Source organism: Ursus americanus, chromosome 17 (genome assembly GCF_024610735.1).
Source record: "Ursus americanus isolate L20-20 chromosome 17, mUrsAme1.1.p, whole genome shotgun sequence".
NCBI lineage: Eukaryota > Metazoa > Chordata > Mammalia > Carnivora > Ursidae > Ursus > Ursus americanus.
Window position 1 is genome coordinate 24,802,353 of NC_142143.1, and position 17,935 is coordinate 24,820,287.

The 17,935-nt window shown below is 40.0% G+C and overlaps 1 protein-coding gene across 2 annotated transcripts in view; it reads left to right on the forward strand.

Moving 5' to 3' along the window:
* FGD6 (FYVE, RhoGEF and PH domain containing 6) overlaps positions 1-17,935 on the forward strand; it is a 110,120-nt gene that overhangs the window by 79,430 nt on the left and 12,755 nt on the right. For both annotated transcript variants that reach the window (XM_045780022.2, XM_045780023.2), the window contains exons 9-18: positions 3,731-3,781; positions 5,167-5,225; positions 5,309-5,380; positions 6,085-6,153; positions 6,684-6,767; positions 7,717-7,796; positions 14,442-14,544; positions 15,056-15,202; positions 16,028-16,130; positions 17,712-17,839. In XM_045780022.2, the coding sequence (XP_045635978.2) occupies positions 3,731-3,781; positions 5,167-5,225; positions 5,309-5,380; positions 6,085-6,153; positions 6,684-6,767; positions 7,717-7,796; positions 14,442-14,544; positions 15,056-15,202; positions 16,028-16,130; positions 17,712-17,839 (896 nt within the window). The remainder of the gene's footprint in view (positions 1-3,730; positions 3,782-5,166; positions 5,226-5,308; positions 5,381-6,084; positions 6,154-6,683; positions 6,768-7,716; positions 7,797-14,441; positions 14,545-15,055; positions 15,203-16,027; positions 16,131-17,711; positions 17,840-17,935) is intronic.

Genomic DNA, 17,935 nt, shown 5'->3' on the forward strand with positions numbered 1-17,935 from the left:
GCTAATTGACTAGACTTACTTTTCTCTGGATCCCATAATTCTGGATGTGTCACTGGTCTCATTACATACTGAAGGAGGAAAGAAGAAATGTGGGTAATACAAACCAAGACACGTCCTCAAATTCAAAACACTTGACTTTGGAACGTTAACTGTCCTGTATGCTTATTTCCTCTGTGCTCTGCCACCAACCGTTTTTCAGCACTCAGTCCAGGAATCTGGTAGGGTGTTGTTGAATTAAAATGTCTCAGAATCCCACAGATGACTCATTTTTAGGAAAGATTAATGTACTTCTGAACAGTTTTCTGCTTGAAGTTGATTATTTTTTTATTATGTAATCAGGGTGAATATATATATATAACTTAGACCTCTCACAAAATGTAGTATTTGCTGTGTCCTTATTCTTTCATTCCGGGCCTCATATATGAGAACAAAGTTAACTTGCATATCTCTTGAGGCACATGCTGTGTTTTGCTTAATTTTGTGCTTCTATTAGTGAGAATGGGGATTAATTAACTTTTATTAATCAATAATGCCACCTGGTGGCCAGAAAGTACATTTTATGGTGCCCGTGCACACCGCAATCAATTGTTTTTCTTCGATATAAATAACCTTTGCAGGATTTGAAGCATTTTTTTATTAGTGAAGTTTTTAAAGATGCCCAGTTCGGTTTGGCAAAAGCAGGAAAATCATGGAATACTGTACGTCTAACATGGCACATTGAAATGACTACTTTGTTGTCATTGTTTCTCAGGAAACTCATGCAGGATACTAGGTTCTAAATGGTACGAAGTTAAGAATTCCCTATGACTAACACAAGCGTGTCTGTCTGGTCTCCGTTCCTGGGTTTCACCTGGGGTATAACAGTCATTGGGGCACGCTGGTGGTTTCAGTGCTCCTCCCATCTGACTCAGAGGCAGATCGGTCACATTCTTCTCATTCTGCAGTTAAGGCACTGAGTGATTCTGAACTGAGGGGGTCATGGTCTTGTCTTCCTGGAAGAGGTGAAAGTTCTCAAAATGATACCCTGCAACAAGGTGCCCTGGAAATATAGGCGGATGTATGGGTTCATTGGAAAGTTGAATTTCTAAAATTCAGTTTTAGAAAATTGGATTTTGAAAGTTGAAATTTAATTTGGCAAGGAAAGTAAACCTAACTCCTTTACCTCCTTGATTAAAAGCGTGATTTTGCAACATCTTAGTGGTGGGTTTTCTGCTCAGCCAATTTGTGTATTTCCACTCTGTTCCTGAAAGTTCAGGATGGCAGGCAGCAGCTGAACTTGAGCTCAGGGAAAGAAAATGAAACTCAGAAGCTTCTCGGGCTCAGCCCCATGATTCTGATGTCAGTATTTCCTAATACGGGCATCTTCCAGGGAGCTCTCTTGGTTTAGAGAAATGTGTCTGTTTGCTTGGGGTATACCTTTCTATTAAAGAACAAAAGTTAAAGAAAAACTAGGAACTTGGCTGTGAATCTGATTCTTAGGTAAATTTGCTTTCCTTTCCATACTCACACCTGACCAGAGGCTTTAAGGAACATCACTTTTGATTAATGAGACAGCCCAGATACAGAGAACATGTAAGAAGAGTAGGTTTTTCTCCTCAGCCCCGTCACTCTCGTAGAAAAGTTAAATATTTGGACTCACCAAACATAGCTTATAAATGGAAAGTATTCTGAGTGGGGTCAGAGTGAGATTAAGTTAATTTTTCATCTCCAGGTGAGGCGAAGCCTAATGTGTAATAAGTGTATTTTGTTAATTTTTGTGGTTTTCTTATCTCTGTGATTGGTAGCGTACTCCCCAAGTTGTGCATTCGGATTGCTTTAAGAGCTAAATTGCTAGTGATGGTCTCTGACGAGATTGAACTTACCCCGTGGTGCATAGAAGCTTAATGTCCTCATACATTGTGTCTCTCCAGGGCTTGTTGCCAGTGGTGGGTATTTACAGTGTGCGTGTCTAGACGCATACAGTTCTTGTTTCTCTGTCTCAAAGATGTACAGAGTTTCAACAGTCAGGTGTGTGTGTGTGTGTGTGTGTGTGATCTATTGAGTTTAAAAAGCTGACACTAACATCCAAGTTTCCCTTTGTGTCTTTGAGCATGACTTCATCAGTCCATGGGATGAAATTATACCTGTTCCATAATATTGCTGAATGGAGATTGATTCTGATTAAAAAGCAGTCAGTCTCTTGTTATGCCTTTCCCTCTTTTTATTTTCTCAACTCCCACTGGCATTAGGATTGGTTTCAGCCTTTATTGCCTTTTACCTAAACTAAATCCTGGTCTAAGAAAATTATTTATATTTTTAATCATCAAGCATTTCTTGTATGCAAAGGCCCTGGCTAAGTGCTGCGGGGAAGAGAGAGATGAATCAGGTATGGGTCCTGCCCACAAGGACCTTTGAGTCTAACGAGAAAATGGTAGAAGGCATAAAGTTACTACTGTGTAATGTATTATTCAAAAGGAAAGAATATTTCTTTCAAACGGGAAGTTTGATAAGAGAGGAGGAATTTGAGAGGAACCTTGAAAAATAGGAGTAGAATTTTTATATGCAGAGACAGAGAAAAGGATTCAGTAGAAGGGAACATTAGAGACAAAAGGTATGGAGCCAGGGACCACATGGGAAGCATTTAAGGCATTATGCGGAATCAGACTCTGGTCAGAACAAAGGGCCTGTGTTAGGTAGTAGCAAGAAAAAAATCAGAAAAGACAGTAGGGATCTTGTAGTGGGGGGAATTTAAATTCCAGGGAACAGAATTTGTTTTGGGGTTTTGTGTGTGTGTGTGTGTGTGTGTGTGTGTGTGTGTGGTTTTTGTTTTTTGGAATTTTTTTTTTTTTTTCAGAATTTGTTTTGAGAGGTAATGGGAAGCCATCCAACATTTCTCAACAGAGAATGAAGTACCTTGAGATCCCATGGCATTCCTTGGCATTAAAGACTTACAAAATATAACCTATTGCCTTAAGTTTTTTCTGTATTGTAAGAACTACTATATACCATGTAGCGTATGTAAAGACCATCTTCATCTAGACCACAGTTTCTCAACTGCAGCCGTATTGACATTTTGGGTCAGATAAGTCTTTGTTGTAGCGCTGTCCTGGGCATTTGTAGGATATTTAGCAGCATCCCTGGCCTATAGCCACTAGATGCCAGTAGCACCCCCTTTTCCCCAGTTGTGGCAATCAGGAATGTCTCCAGACATTGCCAAATGTCCCCTGGTGGGCAAATTTGCCCCCGTTTGAGAACCACTGCCCTAGACATATGTATCGTATTCCTCTGCTGTTCTCTGATTGTTAAACTCTTAGATTGGCAAATCCCTTAGGCATTAAGTCTATTAATGCTTAGAATTTTGTACTGGACATACATCTGATTTGAAATGAAGGCATTTCATCTGTGTTGGACTAAAAGTGCTGAACTGGGCATCAGGAGACCTGGATTTCTAGTCCTAGTTATGCCACAAAGAGGTTGTGGCTTCAGTGAGACCCTGTGCTCAGTAACCTGATTCCTCTTGAAAATGACCAGTGTGACCCCTGATGCTCTTTCTACCTCTGAGCCTGTGTCCAGATTTCAGATGCATCTCGGGGCTTTATTCTTTCACATTTGTAGAAAGTCAGCATACATTGAACTAGCACATATGTACTACAGTCAACAAGTCTGACTGAAGTATTGAATAAGAAAGATGAAATGGTTTTTTCCTTAGTGCTTTATTTTACTAAATATTATGATCCTTTTCCTCTTCTAGATTATTTGAAAAATCTTCTAGAGGACTCTGGAGATTACAGAGACACTCAAGGTAAATAACTTTTATGGTATTAAGATGTTACAGAAGTTCTTACATTGCAGCTGGTCATGGGACCCAGCATTGTCTGCAGTGAGGAAGGTTCCTTCTATGCTTAGTCACTCTGTGCCAGTGGTAAATTCACCTTCTCTAGGTGTCTGTTGCTTTGAAATGCAAGGATTAAACCAGTTGATCTGCAAGGTCGTTTCAGGCTTTAAAATCATGAGTCTGTGAAGTGATTAAACTGTACAAATCAGGGATAAGGTCTAAAACAGTGTATTCTGGGACTGTTTAATGCTGGACAATTGCCTACCACCCTTCTACCCCTCTCCACTAGTAGCACTTAAAGGAAAACTTCCATTATAATACAAGGGACTCATTGATATTCACAGGTTAATCCATTATGTGTGTGTGTGTGTGTGTATGTCTCTCTCTGTCTTAAACACACACACACACACGTGTGCGCACGCTAATTAATGCTGTTCAGGATAGTAGTGTTTCTTTCTATTTATCCCCAAAATACCTCTTTCAAATGCTATAGGTATATCCCTGGCTCTAATTTGAAGTGCATGTCCACCCCATTAATTTTATGAATTTTGATCACACTTCTTGTGCATACTTTACATTTTCAGATTACAAAACGGAACAGGTTTTTAACCCATTTTGTGGAGATTCTTATTTGTTCTCTTAATCATTTTACTTCTACTTCTCTAACGTCTTCTATTTGCAAGTGTTTCACTTTTTTTTTTTTTTTTTTTTTGAGAGAGAACATGAGTTGGGGGAGGAGCAGACAGAGAGGGACAAGCAGACTCTGCGCTGAGCGCAGAGCCCAACTTGGGGCTTGATCCCATGACCCCGAGATCATGACTGACCCAAAACCAAGAGTCAGCTCACAAAGTAATGCATGTCATTTCCTAAGGCCTAGTATGCTTCTTTGTGGCATTTTTTCCCCTCTTGGGATCAGACTAAGAGAAGGCAGCTAAGCCCTGACCCTCTAAATCATCACTTTTCATAGTTCTGGTTTCCTATCCCAGGGTATTTCTCTCCTAAGGCAGTTCATATACTGGAACAGTCCTTAACTTCAGGCTTAAATCCTCTCCTTATCCTTGTAAACTTCAACAGGATAATCAAAGCTCAGCACAAAGCAAGCCTGACATTCATACTGTTGATACATATCGCCTATAATGTCTCCTTTAGCGTCTTTCTCAGGCTCAGGTTTTTTCTGTTTTTCCTTGCCATTGCCCTCATCAGACCTCATCGTCCATATTTCTGCCTGCTCAAAGTTAACGGAGCTCCTCCAGTGGCGGCTGCTACAAACTCACCATCTTGCCGTCTGGAATTGCTTAATGGTGGTGTTCATTGGACTAACCTGATGTTCCTTCTGTTCCTACACATTGTAGATGCCCTTGCTGTCGTTATAGAGGTCGCCAACCACGCCAATGACACCATGAAGCAGGGAGTAAGTATCTTGATTTCAGCAGCTGGCATACTGTTGACCCTGGAGGCCCAGGCCTTTCTATGCTACATATTCTCTTTCTGCAGGACAACTTTCAGAAGCTTATGCAGATTCAGTACAGCTTAAATGGACACCACGAAATAGTGCAGCCTGGACGGGTACGTGTTTTAGACTGCCTTTTGCAAATTTAATTACAAGCATTTTTAGACATCTTTTGTTAGCTATTCTGCACTTCAGTTATGAAAATAGATTTTTTGTTGTTACTCTCCACTGACTCGATCTGGATTAACTAAGTTCATTCTGTCCATTCGAAACATTCATGATTTAAGTCACTGTGACAAAAGTCCAATTCAATTAGGAGAATGGCAAGGGACCCCACAGAGTATCTGATTAAATAGGATCATTTTATTGTGTAATACTAACTGATCTCACACAGCTTTAAAGTCAATTTCATTTTAAAATCTGTAATATAAGAGGGGATTATGAGGGAAGGGAGAAAATTGGTATTTTGGTGCTCCTCGTAGGGCACAAAAGTGGCCTAGGGAATGAATTTGGGAAAATTACAAAATGCAATTGTCAGGATGTTGGCTATGCCTCAGGATCAAGGACACGCTCAGTCAATTACATTGTAGACCACATAGTACCCCTGGGACCAATACTGAATTTATGAAACTCTGCCAGCTTGTCCAACTCCTTAAGAGGTTTAAAAAGAACCCATGGCTGTAAAAAGTCACATGGAAATTATGTCCACCCAGCCCCACCTCCAAAGAAAATTCTGGGGAAAGAAAGTTGAAAAACAATTATATGCATATTGTAGTTGTGTTATGGTGGGACTAAATGGGCATTTGTTTGGATGAATCAGGTTTTTCTCAAAGAAGGTACTCTGATGAAGCTGTCTCGAAAAGTCATGCAGCCCCGAGTGTTTTTCCTGGTAAGTGGCCATATGTGTTTCTGATGAGCCAGAGGAGGGGATGATTGCTTAATGGAAGGAGACATTTGTATAGGACAGATAAGCTTAACACATTCAGAGAGTCTTAGTGGGATCTTCGGCTGACTGTCTTGCTTACTTGCATTTCAAATATAGGAAATGAAGTCTTTTATGATGCGTAACCAGAAAATTATTTCCTTTTTGAATTCAGTTTATGTCATTTCTAACTTAGAAAAGTTGATTCAATCAATTATTTAGTCAGATTGTAATACTTTAGTGGGATTTAGAATTCAGAAAACGTATCTGTTACAGAACTTGGAAAGAAAGCACATTTTCTAGAAATGGCCTTTTTAATAATAATTCTAATAAAGCATTCTGGGTGGTCATAGTTGATATAAGTAGACTTAAGTGTTTTTATTCAGAGAACTTTCAATAAAAAAGTAATATTTTTCCTTTATTTCAGTGTCTTATTAGTGTCTTTGTAGCTGACATTTGTTGCTTTACTTCATTCTATGAAATATTTCTACTTTCAGTTTAATGATGCCCTGTTGTATACAACACCAGTGCAGTCTGGGATGTATAAACTGAACAATATGCTCTCGTTGGCGGGAATGAAGGTCTGTGCATCTTTTAGAAGTTATTTCTTTTCTTAACCCAAATATATTTAGAGAAGAAGCCCTAAGATAATCATCTTTCTCACTTCCTTGACTTTTCTCTCTCCCTGTGTTACTATTCATGTGTTCATTTATTCATGAGGTATTTATTGAGAACTATAAACAAAACATGGTAATAGAATTGGTGAAACATACAAAGATGAATTGAATCATGATTGTTTTTATCTCTGCCCCAGCCAGTCCCTCCCCAGGAGCTTCGCATCTAGTTGGGTAGATAATACACCACACATAAATACCTATAAAATAGACAGTAATAAATATCACTGTGAAGGTAAAATTAACGTTTTGGGGAGTTCTGGGGCACCTGGGTGGCTCAGTCGGTTAAGCATCCGACTCGGTTTAAGCTCAGGTCATGATCTCAGGGTGGTGAGATTGAGCCCAGAGTTGGGCTCCACACTCATGCAGAGTCTCCTTGAGATTCTCTCTCCCTCTCTGCCCCTACCACCCCTTCCTTGAATAAATAAATCAATAAAATCTTTTTAAAAAGAAAAATTGGAGGGAGTTCAGAAAATAAGGAATGTACAGCTTTCGGTGGAACCTGGTAGAGGAATCGGTAGCAGCTAGGAGACAGGGAGAATTGAGGAGGTCTTTGGAGGAAGAGCCACGAGCCTTGATAGGTCACATTTGGCCACACTGAGATGCGGGAATGGCGTTCCAGGTAGAGAGAGTGGTGTGAGCAAAGGCTTGAAGGGGGGAAAGTTGGGCCAATGTGTATATATAGGCAATTAACTCTGGCAGACAGAGCAGATGAGAGAGAGTCGTGGTAGGTAAAGTTGACTATGAAGGTTGCTGGTGGCTGACAGCAGCCAGGGCATTGAGCGGTTTTAGCTACGCTTCGGAGATGAGGTTTGCAAGAGGCTGAATTTGCTCAAACTGTTTTGCTTTCTTTAAGGTCAGAAAACCCACTCAAGAAGCATATCAGAATGAACTAAAGATTGAAAGTGTAGAACGCTCCTTTATCCTCTCAGCCAGGTAAATTCTGAAATCTGTATGTGTGAACATTTGCCAGTATTACAGGGCCCTGCATCTCCAGCATTTTCTACGTTTAGGTTAACTACTAGACTTACTTTTTTTCTCCCTACTTTTTGGTCCTAAAACCATGGAGTTTATTCTTGGCTGACCATGTAGGTAAAATGTCTGCTGATCCAGTAATGTGTTTGAGCCACAAAGGTAAAAATGTTCCTGTGAAGAGAATAATAATGCTGAAAAGCGCCTTGCTGATCTTTCCCCTTTTTTCTTTAGTGAACATTTCAAACCTTTTACAATGGCACCTAATGTTTTTAAAGACACCTAGTACTTTATAATTCACTAGGAAGTTTTCACATAACATTGAAAGGTCATAAAAAGCCTACGAGGTAGGTGTCAACTCACTAAAAATGAGGAAGACTAAGTTAGAAAAAAAGCGATTGCTGGCTTAATGACACATAGCTGGCAAAATCAGGATACAAAGAGAAATTGTTTACTGTTAAATCTGTTGTTATTTATGATACCACATTGCCTCAAAATGGAACCTGCAGTGACTTAGGTGTAAATCAAAATATATTACCATTATTTAAATCAAGTGCCAAGGAAACCAGAAGATATAGGACTCACATGTGTACATTACTGAGTTACCGGCCAAGTGGCAGGAGTGACTGTTCAGCAGGATTTGGCTGATGTAGGGAGAGACACCAATGGCCGCAGCATGCTTCGCTGCTGGACTGGGATAGCAAGTCTAGGCAGCTCTCAAACCTAACCTTTAATGTAATAAAAATAGTAGCAGACACTCATGTAGCATTTCCTTTGTGCCAGGCACTATCCTAAGCACTTTCTGTGTTTTCACTCATTAAATCTTCACAACCTTGTAAAGTAAGTTACTAATTTTATACTCACTTCATGGTGAAAAAAGCCATCCAGCTATTAAGCATCAGGGCCAGGATTTGAACCCAGGCAACCTGCTTCCAGCTGTGTCCATACCAGTAAAATCAACTGGAATTCTTAGTAGCAGCAAGAATCCTAACTGGAGCTATTTATTACCTGACATCATGCACAATGGTGAACTTGTGATTTACTTTGTCTTTTAATTTCCATGATAACTAGGAGAGTAGGTGTTGTCTTGACCTTCCAGATGAGAAAAATGCAGGCTCAGGGAGGTTAAATAACACGTCTAAGATTATACAACTAATAGGCAAGGGAGCTCAAATTTTAACCTAGGTGTATCTCACACTGAAAGTCATGCTTTCAACCATTACAATATTGCCTATGTCCGTGCATGTCAAGGACTCAGACCAAATGTCTGACTTCCCATAATCGGGACAAGAGCAGCTGCCTGGGTCATTGTCACTCTTCTGAAATGCAGTGGCCTGCTGCCTGACACCAGATCTCAAGATGAGAGAAGACAAATAGGGTTTGTTCAAGGTTTGTGAAAAGCCACTACCAGCCAAAGCAAGCAGTTTCTGGGGGGGTACTTAAAGCATCCTACAGATTAATATTTGGAGAGTGATGGTAAACTCTTGGTCACCTGGAGCTGAGACCCTTTCTTTGTTTGTTTGTTTGTTTTTAGTTTGAACAAAAGTACAAGGAACATCAAGTCTCTATGCAGCAGGCTCCCGGCAAATACTTAAGCTTGGTTCTTAAATCAAGAAAATTATTTTTGGGGCACCTGGGTGGCTCAGTCGGTTAAGCATCTGCCTTTGGCTTAGGTCATGATCCCAGAGTCCTGGGATCAAGTCCCACATCGGGCTTCCTGCTCAGAGGGGGGCCTGCTTCTCCCTCTCTTGCTCTCCCTGCTTATGTGTCCGTGTGCTCTCTCTCTTTCTGTCAAATAAATAAAATCTAGAGAAAAAAAAAAGTGATTTTCAAATATCCAGAGAGAAAGTACCTATAGGAAAGTCAAGTTTTCAGCTGCACTTAAATATTCTAATGAAAAGTATGCTTTGGTAAAAACAAAAACCCATTTTGTTAAAAACTAAATAATTTAGGAAATGATGGTAAATCCTTGTTCTTTGGTTGCCATCCAGGTAAATATGTGGATGTCCAGATCAGCCTCTTAGACCTTAGTAAGGTCATTGGAATTTTAAGTGTGACGGGAAACCATCTGAGGGTCTTATGCTAAGAGTTGGTATGATCTAATGTATATTTTTAAAGATGACACCAGCTTCTTTGTAGAAAATAGACCATCAGAGACTAGAGTAGAAGTTGGGAGACCAGGTAGGAGGCTAGATGATGCTCTCTTGGACTAGAATGGTAAGAAATGGCCAGAATCAGGTAGAATTAATAGGATTATTGATGGATTGAATGTGAATTATGCAGGAAAAACGAGAAAACCAGAAAGTTATTGATAAGGGGAGAGTTAATTTCCAAGGGAGGATTAAGGTGGCTTGGGGGAAAGGGAACTGACGCATACTGAATGCCACCAGTGTACCATGCTCTTCTTCTGAGCCCCTCCCAACCACAGCGAGCAGGTATGGTATAATATGTAGGAAAGAGGTGAGAAGGCCTGCTGTGGTCTGGGTCCTGTCTACCTCGCCAGCCTGATTTCCGTCCATTCTCCCTGTCCCCACCCCCACCAAACATGGCCTATTCTGCCAGCACGGATCTGCTTATTCTTCATGCATGCCAGCCTCCCTCACATCCTTTTGCCTTTTGCACAGGCAGCTGCCTCTGCCTGGAGTTCATCCCTTCATTCAGTAAATAATATGAAGCCTCTACCACAGACCAGGCATTGTGCCAGGCCTCAGGATAATGTGGAGAATTAAAAGGGCCCTTCCTTCCCTGACCTTGCGGTCTGTTAGGGAAGACATACGCTTAGCAAAATGTCAACACAATCAATTATTATTGTGATTAAGTAGTACACAGGAAAACTACCAGGTACTATGAGGCTGTAAAACAAGGAACCTTGAACTAACTTTGGTGGAGAAAGGGCAGCCAGGGATAGCTTCCTGAAGGACCTACTGTGTCAGTTGAGTTATGAAAGATAAGCAGGATTTGGATAGCAAGGCAAAGAGGAAATGAAGAGGCTGCTGGTCATCAGGAATAATGTGTGCAAAGGCCCTGAGGTGGAAAGGGCATGGCAGATTGAAAGAACTGAAAGACCAGAATGGCATGAACATAGAGAATGAGAGGAAAAGCCGAGGTAAGCCTGGAGGGACAGGGGAAAGCTGATGCAGAACTTATGAATTTTGGTCTTGAGCCAAAGAGCCACAGGAAACCACTGAAAGGTTTGCACAAGGGCATGATATGATCAGATTGGCCTTTTTAAAAGTTGGTTGCTAGGTGGAATATGATTTGGGAGGGGAAGTAAAGAAGATGATTAATTGGACATGGGGTTGAGAGCCAGAGGTATTAAGAGCAAGTGTCTGGCTTGTACACTGTGTTGGGTAGTGGTGCCATTCCCTGTGATAGGGAGCGCTAGGAGAGGAGCAACATTGGGGGGAAGAGTCAGGACTTTAGTTTCAGATGTGCATACTGAATATGAGGTGCCTATCAATCATGGAGCCATCAGGGGGCCTGGATGGCTCAGTTGGTTGAGCGTCCAGCTCTTGATACCAGCTCAGGTCTTGATCTTATGGTCATGAGTTCAAGCCCTGAGCTGGGGTCCAGGCTGAGCATGAAGCCTACTTTAAAAATAAAAAAAAAAAAAAAAAAGTGGAGCCGTCAATGAGGCAGTGCCTGTAAGGATCTGGAGGTTAGAAGGGAGCCCAGACTTGGCATATAATTGGGAGTCATCAGCTTAGAGGAGATACCTGAAGCTAGGAGGCCGAGCTTGGGTGCACAGAGACACTACAAGGTTCCCTGTTGAACTCCTCAGTCCTTCCTGTCCTAACATACTCATCCTCTCTGCAGAGCTTTCCCTGCTACCTAAATAAGGTAATTTACTGCTTCTTTGTTCCTCCTCTACCTTACCTTTTTTGTATCATGCAGTAATTACTTGTTTTTGTGTCTCACCTCAATTAGATATGAGCCCTTACAAGTGGTGTGTTTTGTATGTATTCATGGCTTAGTACCTGCCCCTTGGTAGGCGCCCACTAAATGCAACTCAGATGAATTGAAATGAAGTGATGTGGCCTTTAGACCTCAGAAAAGCATTCCGCAGTTACACAGGGAGTAAATAGTGTGGCAAGATCTAACATCCAGAAACCCCTTTTATTGGAGGTTTTTTGGAATGCATTCCAATCAATGGGAGAATGGTACTTATTTAATACAAATTTGCTCTCTGGGTAATGCACACATTCCATAAAGAAAAGAATACTTGGTTTAACTGCATTTTAAGTGGTTTTAACTGAGGAAGGTGCTAATTCTTCTGCTAACTGTGTTACAAAAGAAGACCTAGAATGTCTCCACTCAATACTGCAGGCAAATGTGTGTGGTCTGTGAGAAATGTGTTATCAAGAGCTGGTAAACATTGTTTTGGCAGATCCCTGCACAAGAAAGAGCCAGGAATGATTAAATGAAAGAACAGCATATGTGACATGATTTGCGCAGTCAAATCACATTCCACATGCTCCCAGGGCTCCAGAAAAATCAGACGGCAATTCTCAAATTAACCATCTGCCTCTCTGCTTTCTTTTACCTCTTCCACTGAAAAGTAGAGGAAGGGGAGAGGGAAGGAGGGACAGTATTATTTTATGAATGTTTACCTGGAAGCTTGATCATATATTCTCATAGCATAGTTCAGAGAACAAAGGTAGTGACACGGTGGTGAAGGGCTCAATCTTTAGTCACACTTGGATCTGATACCAACTCACGTGGCCTGTTGTCTAAAGCAAATTATATAACATTTCAAATCCTCAGATTGCTTATCCATAAAATGGTGCTGGTTGGTGATAGTGATGGTATTGGGGAAAGGGGATGTAAGATCTAATGTATATTCCGTGGGGTGGCTCTGAGGATGAGATGTTATGACATTTGCAAAGCATTTAGCACAGTTGGCTGACATGCAGTAACTGTTGAATAAATGGCAACTAGTAAGGTCAGTAATGGTAGAGTAGTAGAGGTAATGAGGCAGGTTTTGTTTGGCTTAGAGAAATAAGAGCTGTCTATCCTATTTTATTCTTGTATGATGAAAATTTGAGAAATAGACTAGTTTTGAAAATGTATTTGTTTTGAAAATATGACAACTATAATAGCCTATTTGTAAAGTGGATTTCTACTTTTTAATATCCATATGAGTGCATATTCTAAATGGCACTTAAGCCATTTAGCAGGAAGGTAAATTTCTGACTATAATTATTGTGGGGAAGGCAAGTGGTTTTTTAGTATCTCCTGACTTGCTCTGTGTTCATCAAAATATAACAAAATATGCCTGCTTGTACCATTATGCATAATGGAATTTTTAATTATAAAAATATTATCTAAAAGTTCAAATATTCTTAAAATTAGAGTGAATAATACAGCGAAACTGCATATTCAGTCACCCAGACTCAAAACTTAGCCAAGATTCTGCCACAAAAATATTTTTTCTCAAGTATTTCAAAACGGATCACAGATATCAGGTCATTTTACTCCTACATACTTTCATATGCCTTTCTAAAACAAATAGACATTTTCTTACACAATCACATTCCCATTATTATGATAGATTTTATTTTATTATGAGAGATTATTAAATTCTGTCTACACACACACACACACACACACAAAACCTAAAATGTGCCTCTCACTCTGGAGTATTCAAAACTTAATGTGCTGATATCAGCCATGATTTGGAGTCACCAGAGTTTTTTGGAAGGAGGTGTGGTTGCACTACAGCAGAACAAGAATGCCTTTTTCTGGGGTGCCTGGGTAGCGCAGTCGTTAAGCATCTGCCTTCAGCTCAGGGCGTGATCCCGGCGTTACGGGATCAAGCCCCACATCAGGCTCTTCCGCTGCGAGCCTGCTTCTTCCTCTCCCACTCCCCCTGCTTGTGTTCCCTCTCTTGCTGGCTGTCTCTCTCTCTGTCAAATAAATAAATAAAATCTTTAAAAAAAAAAAAAAAAGAATGCCTTTTTCTGAGCAGGCTTTCCCGCTTTCCCCCTGTTTGGCTCTTCTCTGTCTGGATTTGAATCCTGGAGCTCCTGCTGACCTGAGGGTAGGAACAGAGAAAGCAGGATGGGATGAATAGGTAGGGGAGTCCTAACAGCAACTGCAGGCCCTTTCCCTTGTTAACCACTCCCTAAACATCTGTTTGTGATACCAAGTATATGTTTCCTTTACTCCAGTGCCCTTTCTAGAAATTTTTAGCAACTCTTAGTAACCTAAAAATAATTAATATTCCATGTTGTAAATTTGGATTTGAAACTTGATTCCTTGGAATATTTTTAAATTCTACGATTCTATCTTAGGAAATTCCTTGGTTATAATTATTAATTGTATGACTAGCTCTTAAATCATGCAAAAAAAACCTTCCAAATTTAAGGGACTTCAAAAGTATAAAGCAGTACTTTTGGGAAGAAAAAAAGCATTGTGTTTGCTAAAATGCCATGTGTTCTTTAATGCCTGCTCTGATTGTGCGCACAAACCTCGGAGCTCCTGCCTGTGACTCGCATTGTTGGGGAGGGTGATGGAATCTGTTGCCATGGCAGGAGGAGAAGAAGGAAGAAAAAGGCAAAGAATAAAAGCTGACATCTGGTTGATGGAACCTTCTTTTGCCCCCAACAGTTCTGCCACAGAAAGGGATGAATGGCTAGAAGCGATTTCCAGGTCAATAGAAGAGTATGCCAAAAAAAGAATCACATTCTGTCCTAGTAGGAGTCTTGATGAGGTATTGTCTTTTCCTTGTTTTTCTTTTTCTTTCTTTTTTTTTTTTTCCAGTGCATTTCAAACAGTTTTTACCCTAAAGAAACTTTTCCCAGGGGTTTAGAAAAGCAACATGTGTTTCACAGAAAGATACATGTGGGTATAATTTCAGAACTAAATGTCCTATTAATGTCTAACTGCAAGTCTGTGATAATATATAGTGCATTCATTTTTTTCTGGTTGTAAAATTTCATTGTAAAAAATTGGGGAAATACAGTGTAATTTAAGGGAGAAACTAATCCTCTGTCATGGCACTACCACGGGCATCTTTTTAAGTTAATTTTGCAGCAAAGGATTCTTAGGATATAGCTAATCATAATATCATGAGACTATGACAACTATAGTAGCCTCTCATTCATCCCACATCCTTAATGACACCATCAGCATTGTAAGCCGCCATTGAAAAAAAAAAAAAAAAGGCTTGATTCTGTAGCACTCTGTGTGCATGGAGGTAATGAAAAATTGTTGTTCCACAGGCTGACTCTGAAAATAAAGAGGAAGTTAGTCCTCTTGGATCAAAGGCTCCCATCTGGATCCCTGATACCAGAGCCACAATGTGTATGATCTGCACAAGTGAATTTACTCTGACCTGGAGACGACACCACTGCCGGGCCTGCGGGAAGGTTGGAGAAGTTGACACCCCTTTCCATTGTGATTTTTAATAGCTCCAGGCTGTACATAGTGAGGAAGCATATTTCCTCCTGTAAATCATGGCAGGGGGAAAAAAGATACTGAATCATGGATGATATTTTCTCTAAATATTTAGGCATAGAGCAGTCTTTTAGGGAACTTACCCCTACCTACCAAGGTTATTGTACAATGTCAATAATAGATAATTTTCATTAAAAATTTTTCGCAATTAACAAGACTCCCACATTTACCGATAATTATTTAAACTACCTTTATCTAGATACTAAGTATTTAATAGAGGTACTTTCGGTGTTGAAATTATCGCCAGTGACGTGTCTGAGCCTTCATGACCTCATTAGTCAAATGAGCATAGTAACAATGACGTCGAAGAGTTACCGTGAAGATTAAAGGGGGTCTATTTAGAGAGCATTTAGGAGAGGGCCAGTTGCTTGGTAAAGGCGTAGCAGACGTGCTTGTGGTTACCTAGAGATGATGGGCAACGTCGATGATGATAAGTACAGCTAACAGAGAACTTCGTGCACACCATGCACGGTTCTAAACATTTTGCACACATTAATGCTGTTAGTATTTTACTTTATGGAATTCGCACTCGGTCGTAGTGTGTGGCCTCTTCATCTTCCAGTGTGGTGCTGTGGGTGAGTTCACTGCAGGCCTGAACTCCACAGAGGTGTTAGTGAGAGTCAGTGACTGAGAAAAGGTTTTGAAAGCACTCTAGGTAGACAGCAGTATCTGTTGTAGCATACTTGATGCTTTGATACTGAGGTTATTCTAAGTGAAATAATTCAATGTGTTTTCAGATTGTATGCCAAGCTTGTTCATCAAATAAATATGGTTTAGATTACCTGAAAAATCAACCAGCAAGAGTATGTGAACATTGTTTCCAAGAACTGCAGAAACTAGGTAATATATAAGTAAAGATTTAATAAATTCCTTTATTCCCAGATGCTTTCAAACAGCCTTCTGAAAGAATCATCTTAGGTGCATTAGCAGTATGATTGGTGAAACTCACCTCAAAATAATAAGAATTTTGCCTTTGTGATTTAATTAAGCTTTCTTAACTAATACGATACTATTTGTAGAAGTGTAATTACAGGATGAAATGCTTTAAAACAGTTACAAGGAAACTTTAACTTTCAAGTAATTTTGAAGTTTCGAGTTTCACAACTGTGTGCTCTTTACAAATCGTTTTTATCTGTCTCTGTGGACATACACTGGGTGGCCCTTTGTTAGCCTATTTGTAATGCCTTGGACTGATTTGATGAGGTTTTATGGTATATCTAAACGTTCTCACCAAATACAAAATGATGAATCGTATCTGCCTGCTCATTATGTGCAGGTATCCATCCCCACAGTTAAGGTGAATGCAGCTAGCAGGACTGCTCCGTTTTAATTAAATTCCTGAAACCTATATATAGGATCTAAATTTCAAAAAGGTTGTCCTTCACTTCCACAAAGAATAGCTTTCCATCAGCAATTGAGAGTGTCTCAGTGAGTAAAGCTAGATGGCATGCTATTTCAGAATCCATATATTTATAGAGTAATAGTAACTGTACATACATTGTCCAGGAAGATATATTTATCTAATCGCTCGCTGACCTTTTTGTTCCTGCCTTTGTTCTCTGGGTGTATAAAAAAGGCTGTAAACATCCAACATTCATTTTTTTTAAATCCTCTTCCCTAATCATCCACACCCATTTTCGGCAGTTAATTTGACTAATTTATCTTTGAAGACCTTTCTCTTGATTTCTTCATCTCAGCCCTATCTTTCATCTAGACAGCTGTCATAGTTTGCCAACAGGTTTTCTGCTGCTGCAAATCCTTCCTCCTTTCTACTGCCAGATTTTTTTCTCCTAAATTCAATCTGCTCCTGTCATTTCCCAGCCTAAAAGACCTTTGATTTCCCATGGCTTAAACAACAGCCCACATTCCTTAGAACAAGCCTTTTTTTCTCAGCCTTATTATTCTCCAAATAGATGATCTAATTTCATACCTCTGCTTTTGCTTATGCTGACCTCTCTTCATGGAGTGTTCGTCCTCCTCTTTCTGACTTGGCAAACTCCTATTATATCTTAATGGCCAACTCAAATATCTTACTCTCTCCCCGGCTTTCCCTGAACCTCTGCACTCAAAATTAATGGTTTCCTGATCTTGTCATAGCCCCTTTTCTAACACTTTGTTCATTATAATATTCTTATTTGGTCATATATCTAGGTACTAAATGATTCTGTTCGTGGTATTTTTTTTCCAAGTCAGGAGGGAAGTTTACATAATTTATTTAAAATTGGTAGTACGTGGAGAGTGGAAAGTCTTCCTCCCATTCAACTTCCGGCCATCCATCTTTTTTCCCCGGGGGTCTCAGTGTCATCAGTTTCTCAAGTATCCTTCCATAGATATTTTTTGCAACAGTGTTTATTGATCTGAATTAAATTGGACTGCAAAATACTTACCACGGGCTACATAAGTGTGCCTGATTTGTTTTAGATCACCAGCATTCTCCGAAGATTGGATCTCCCGGAAATCACAAATCTCCTTCAAGTGCCTTATCCTCAGTCTTACATAGTATTCCATCAGGGAGGAAACAGAAAAAAATCCCAGCTGCTCTCAAAGAAGTAAGTGTTTCCATTAAACCTGCAACCTGATATAAGCTGAATTATTCATATGCATATAATATACTGTTTTTCTTCCATAAAGGAAGATGTCATTTC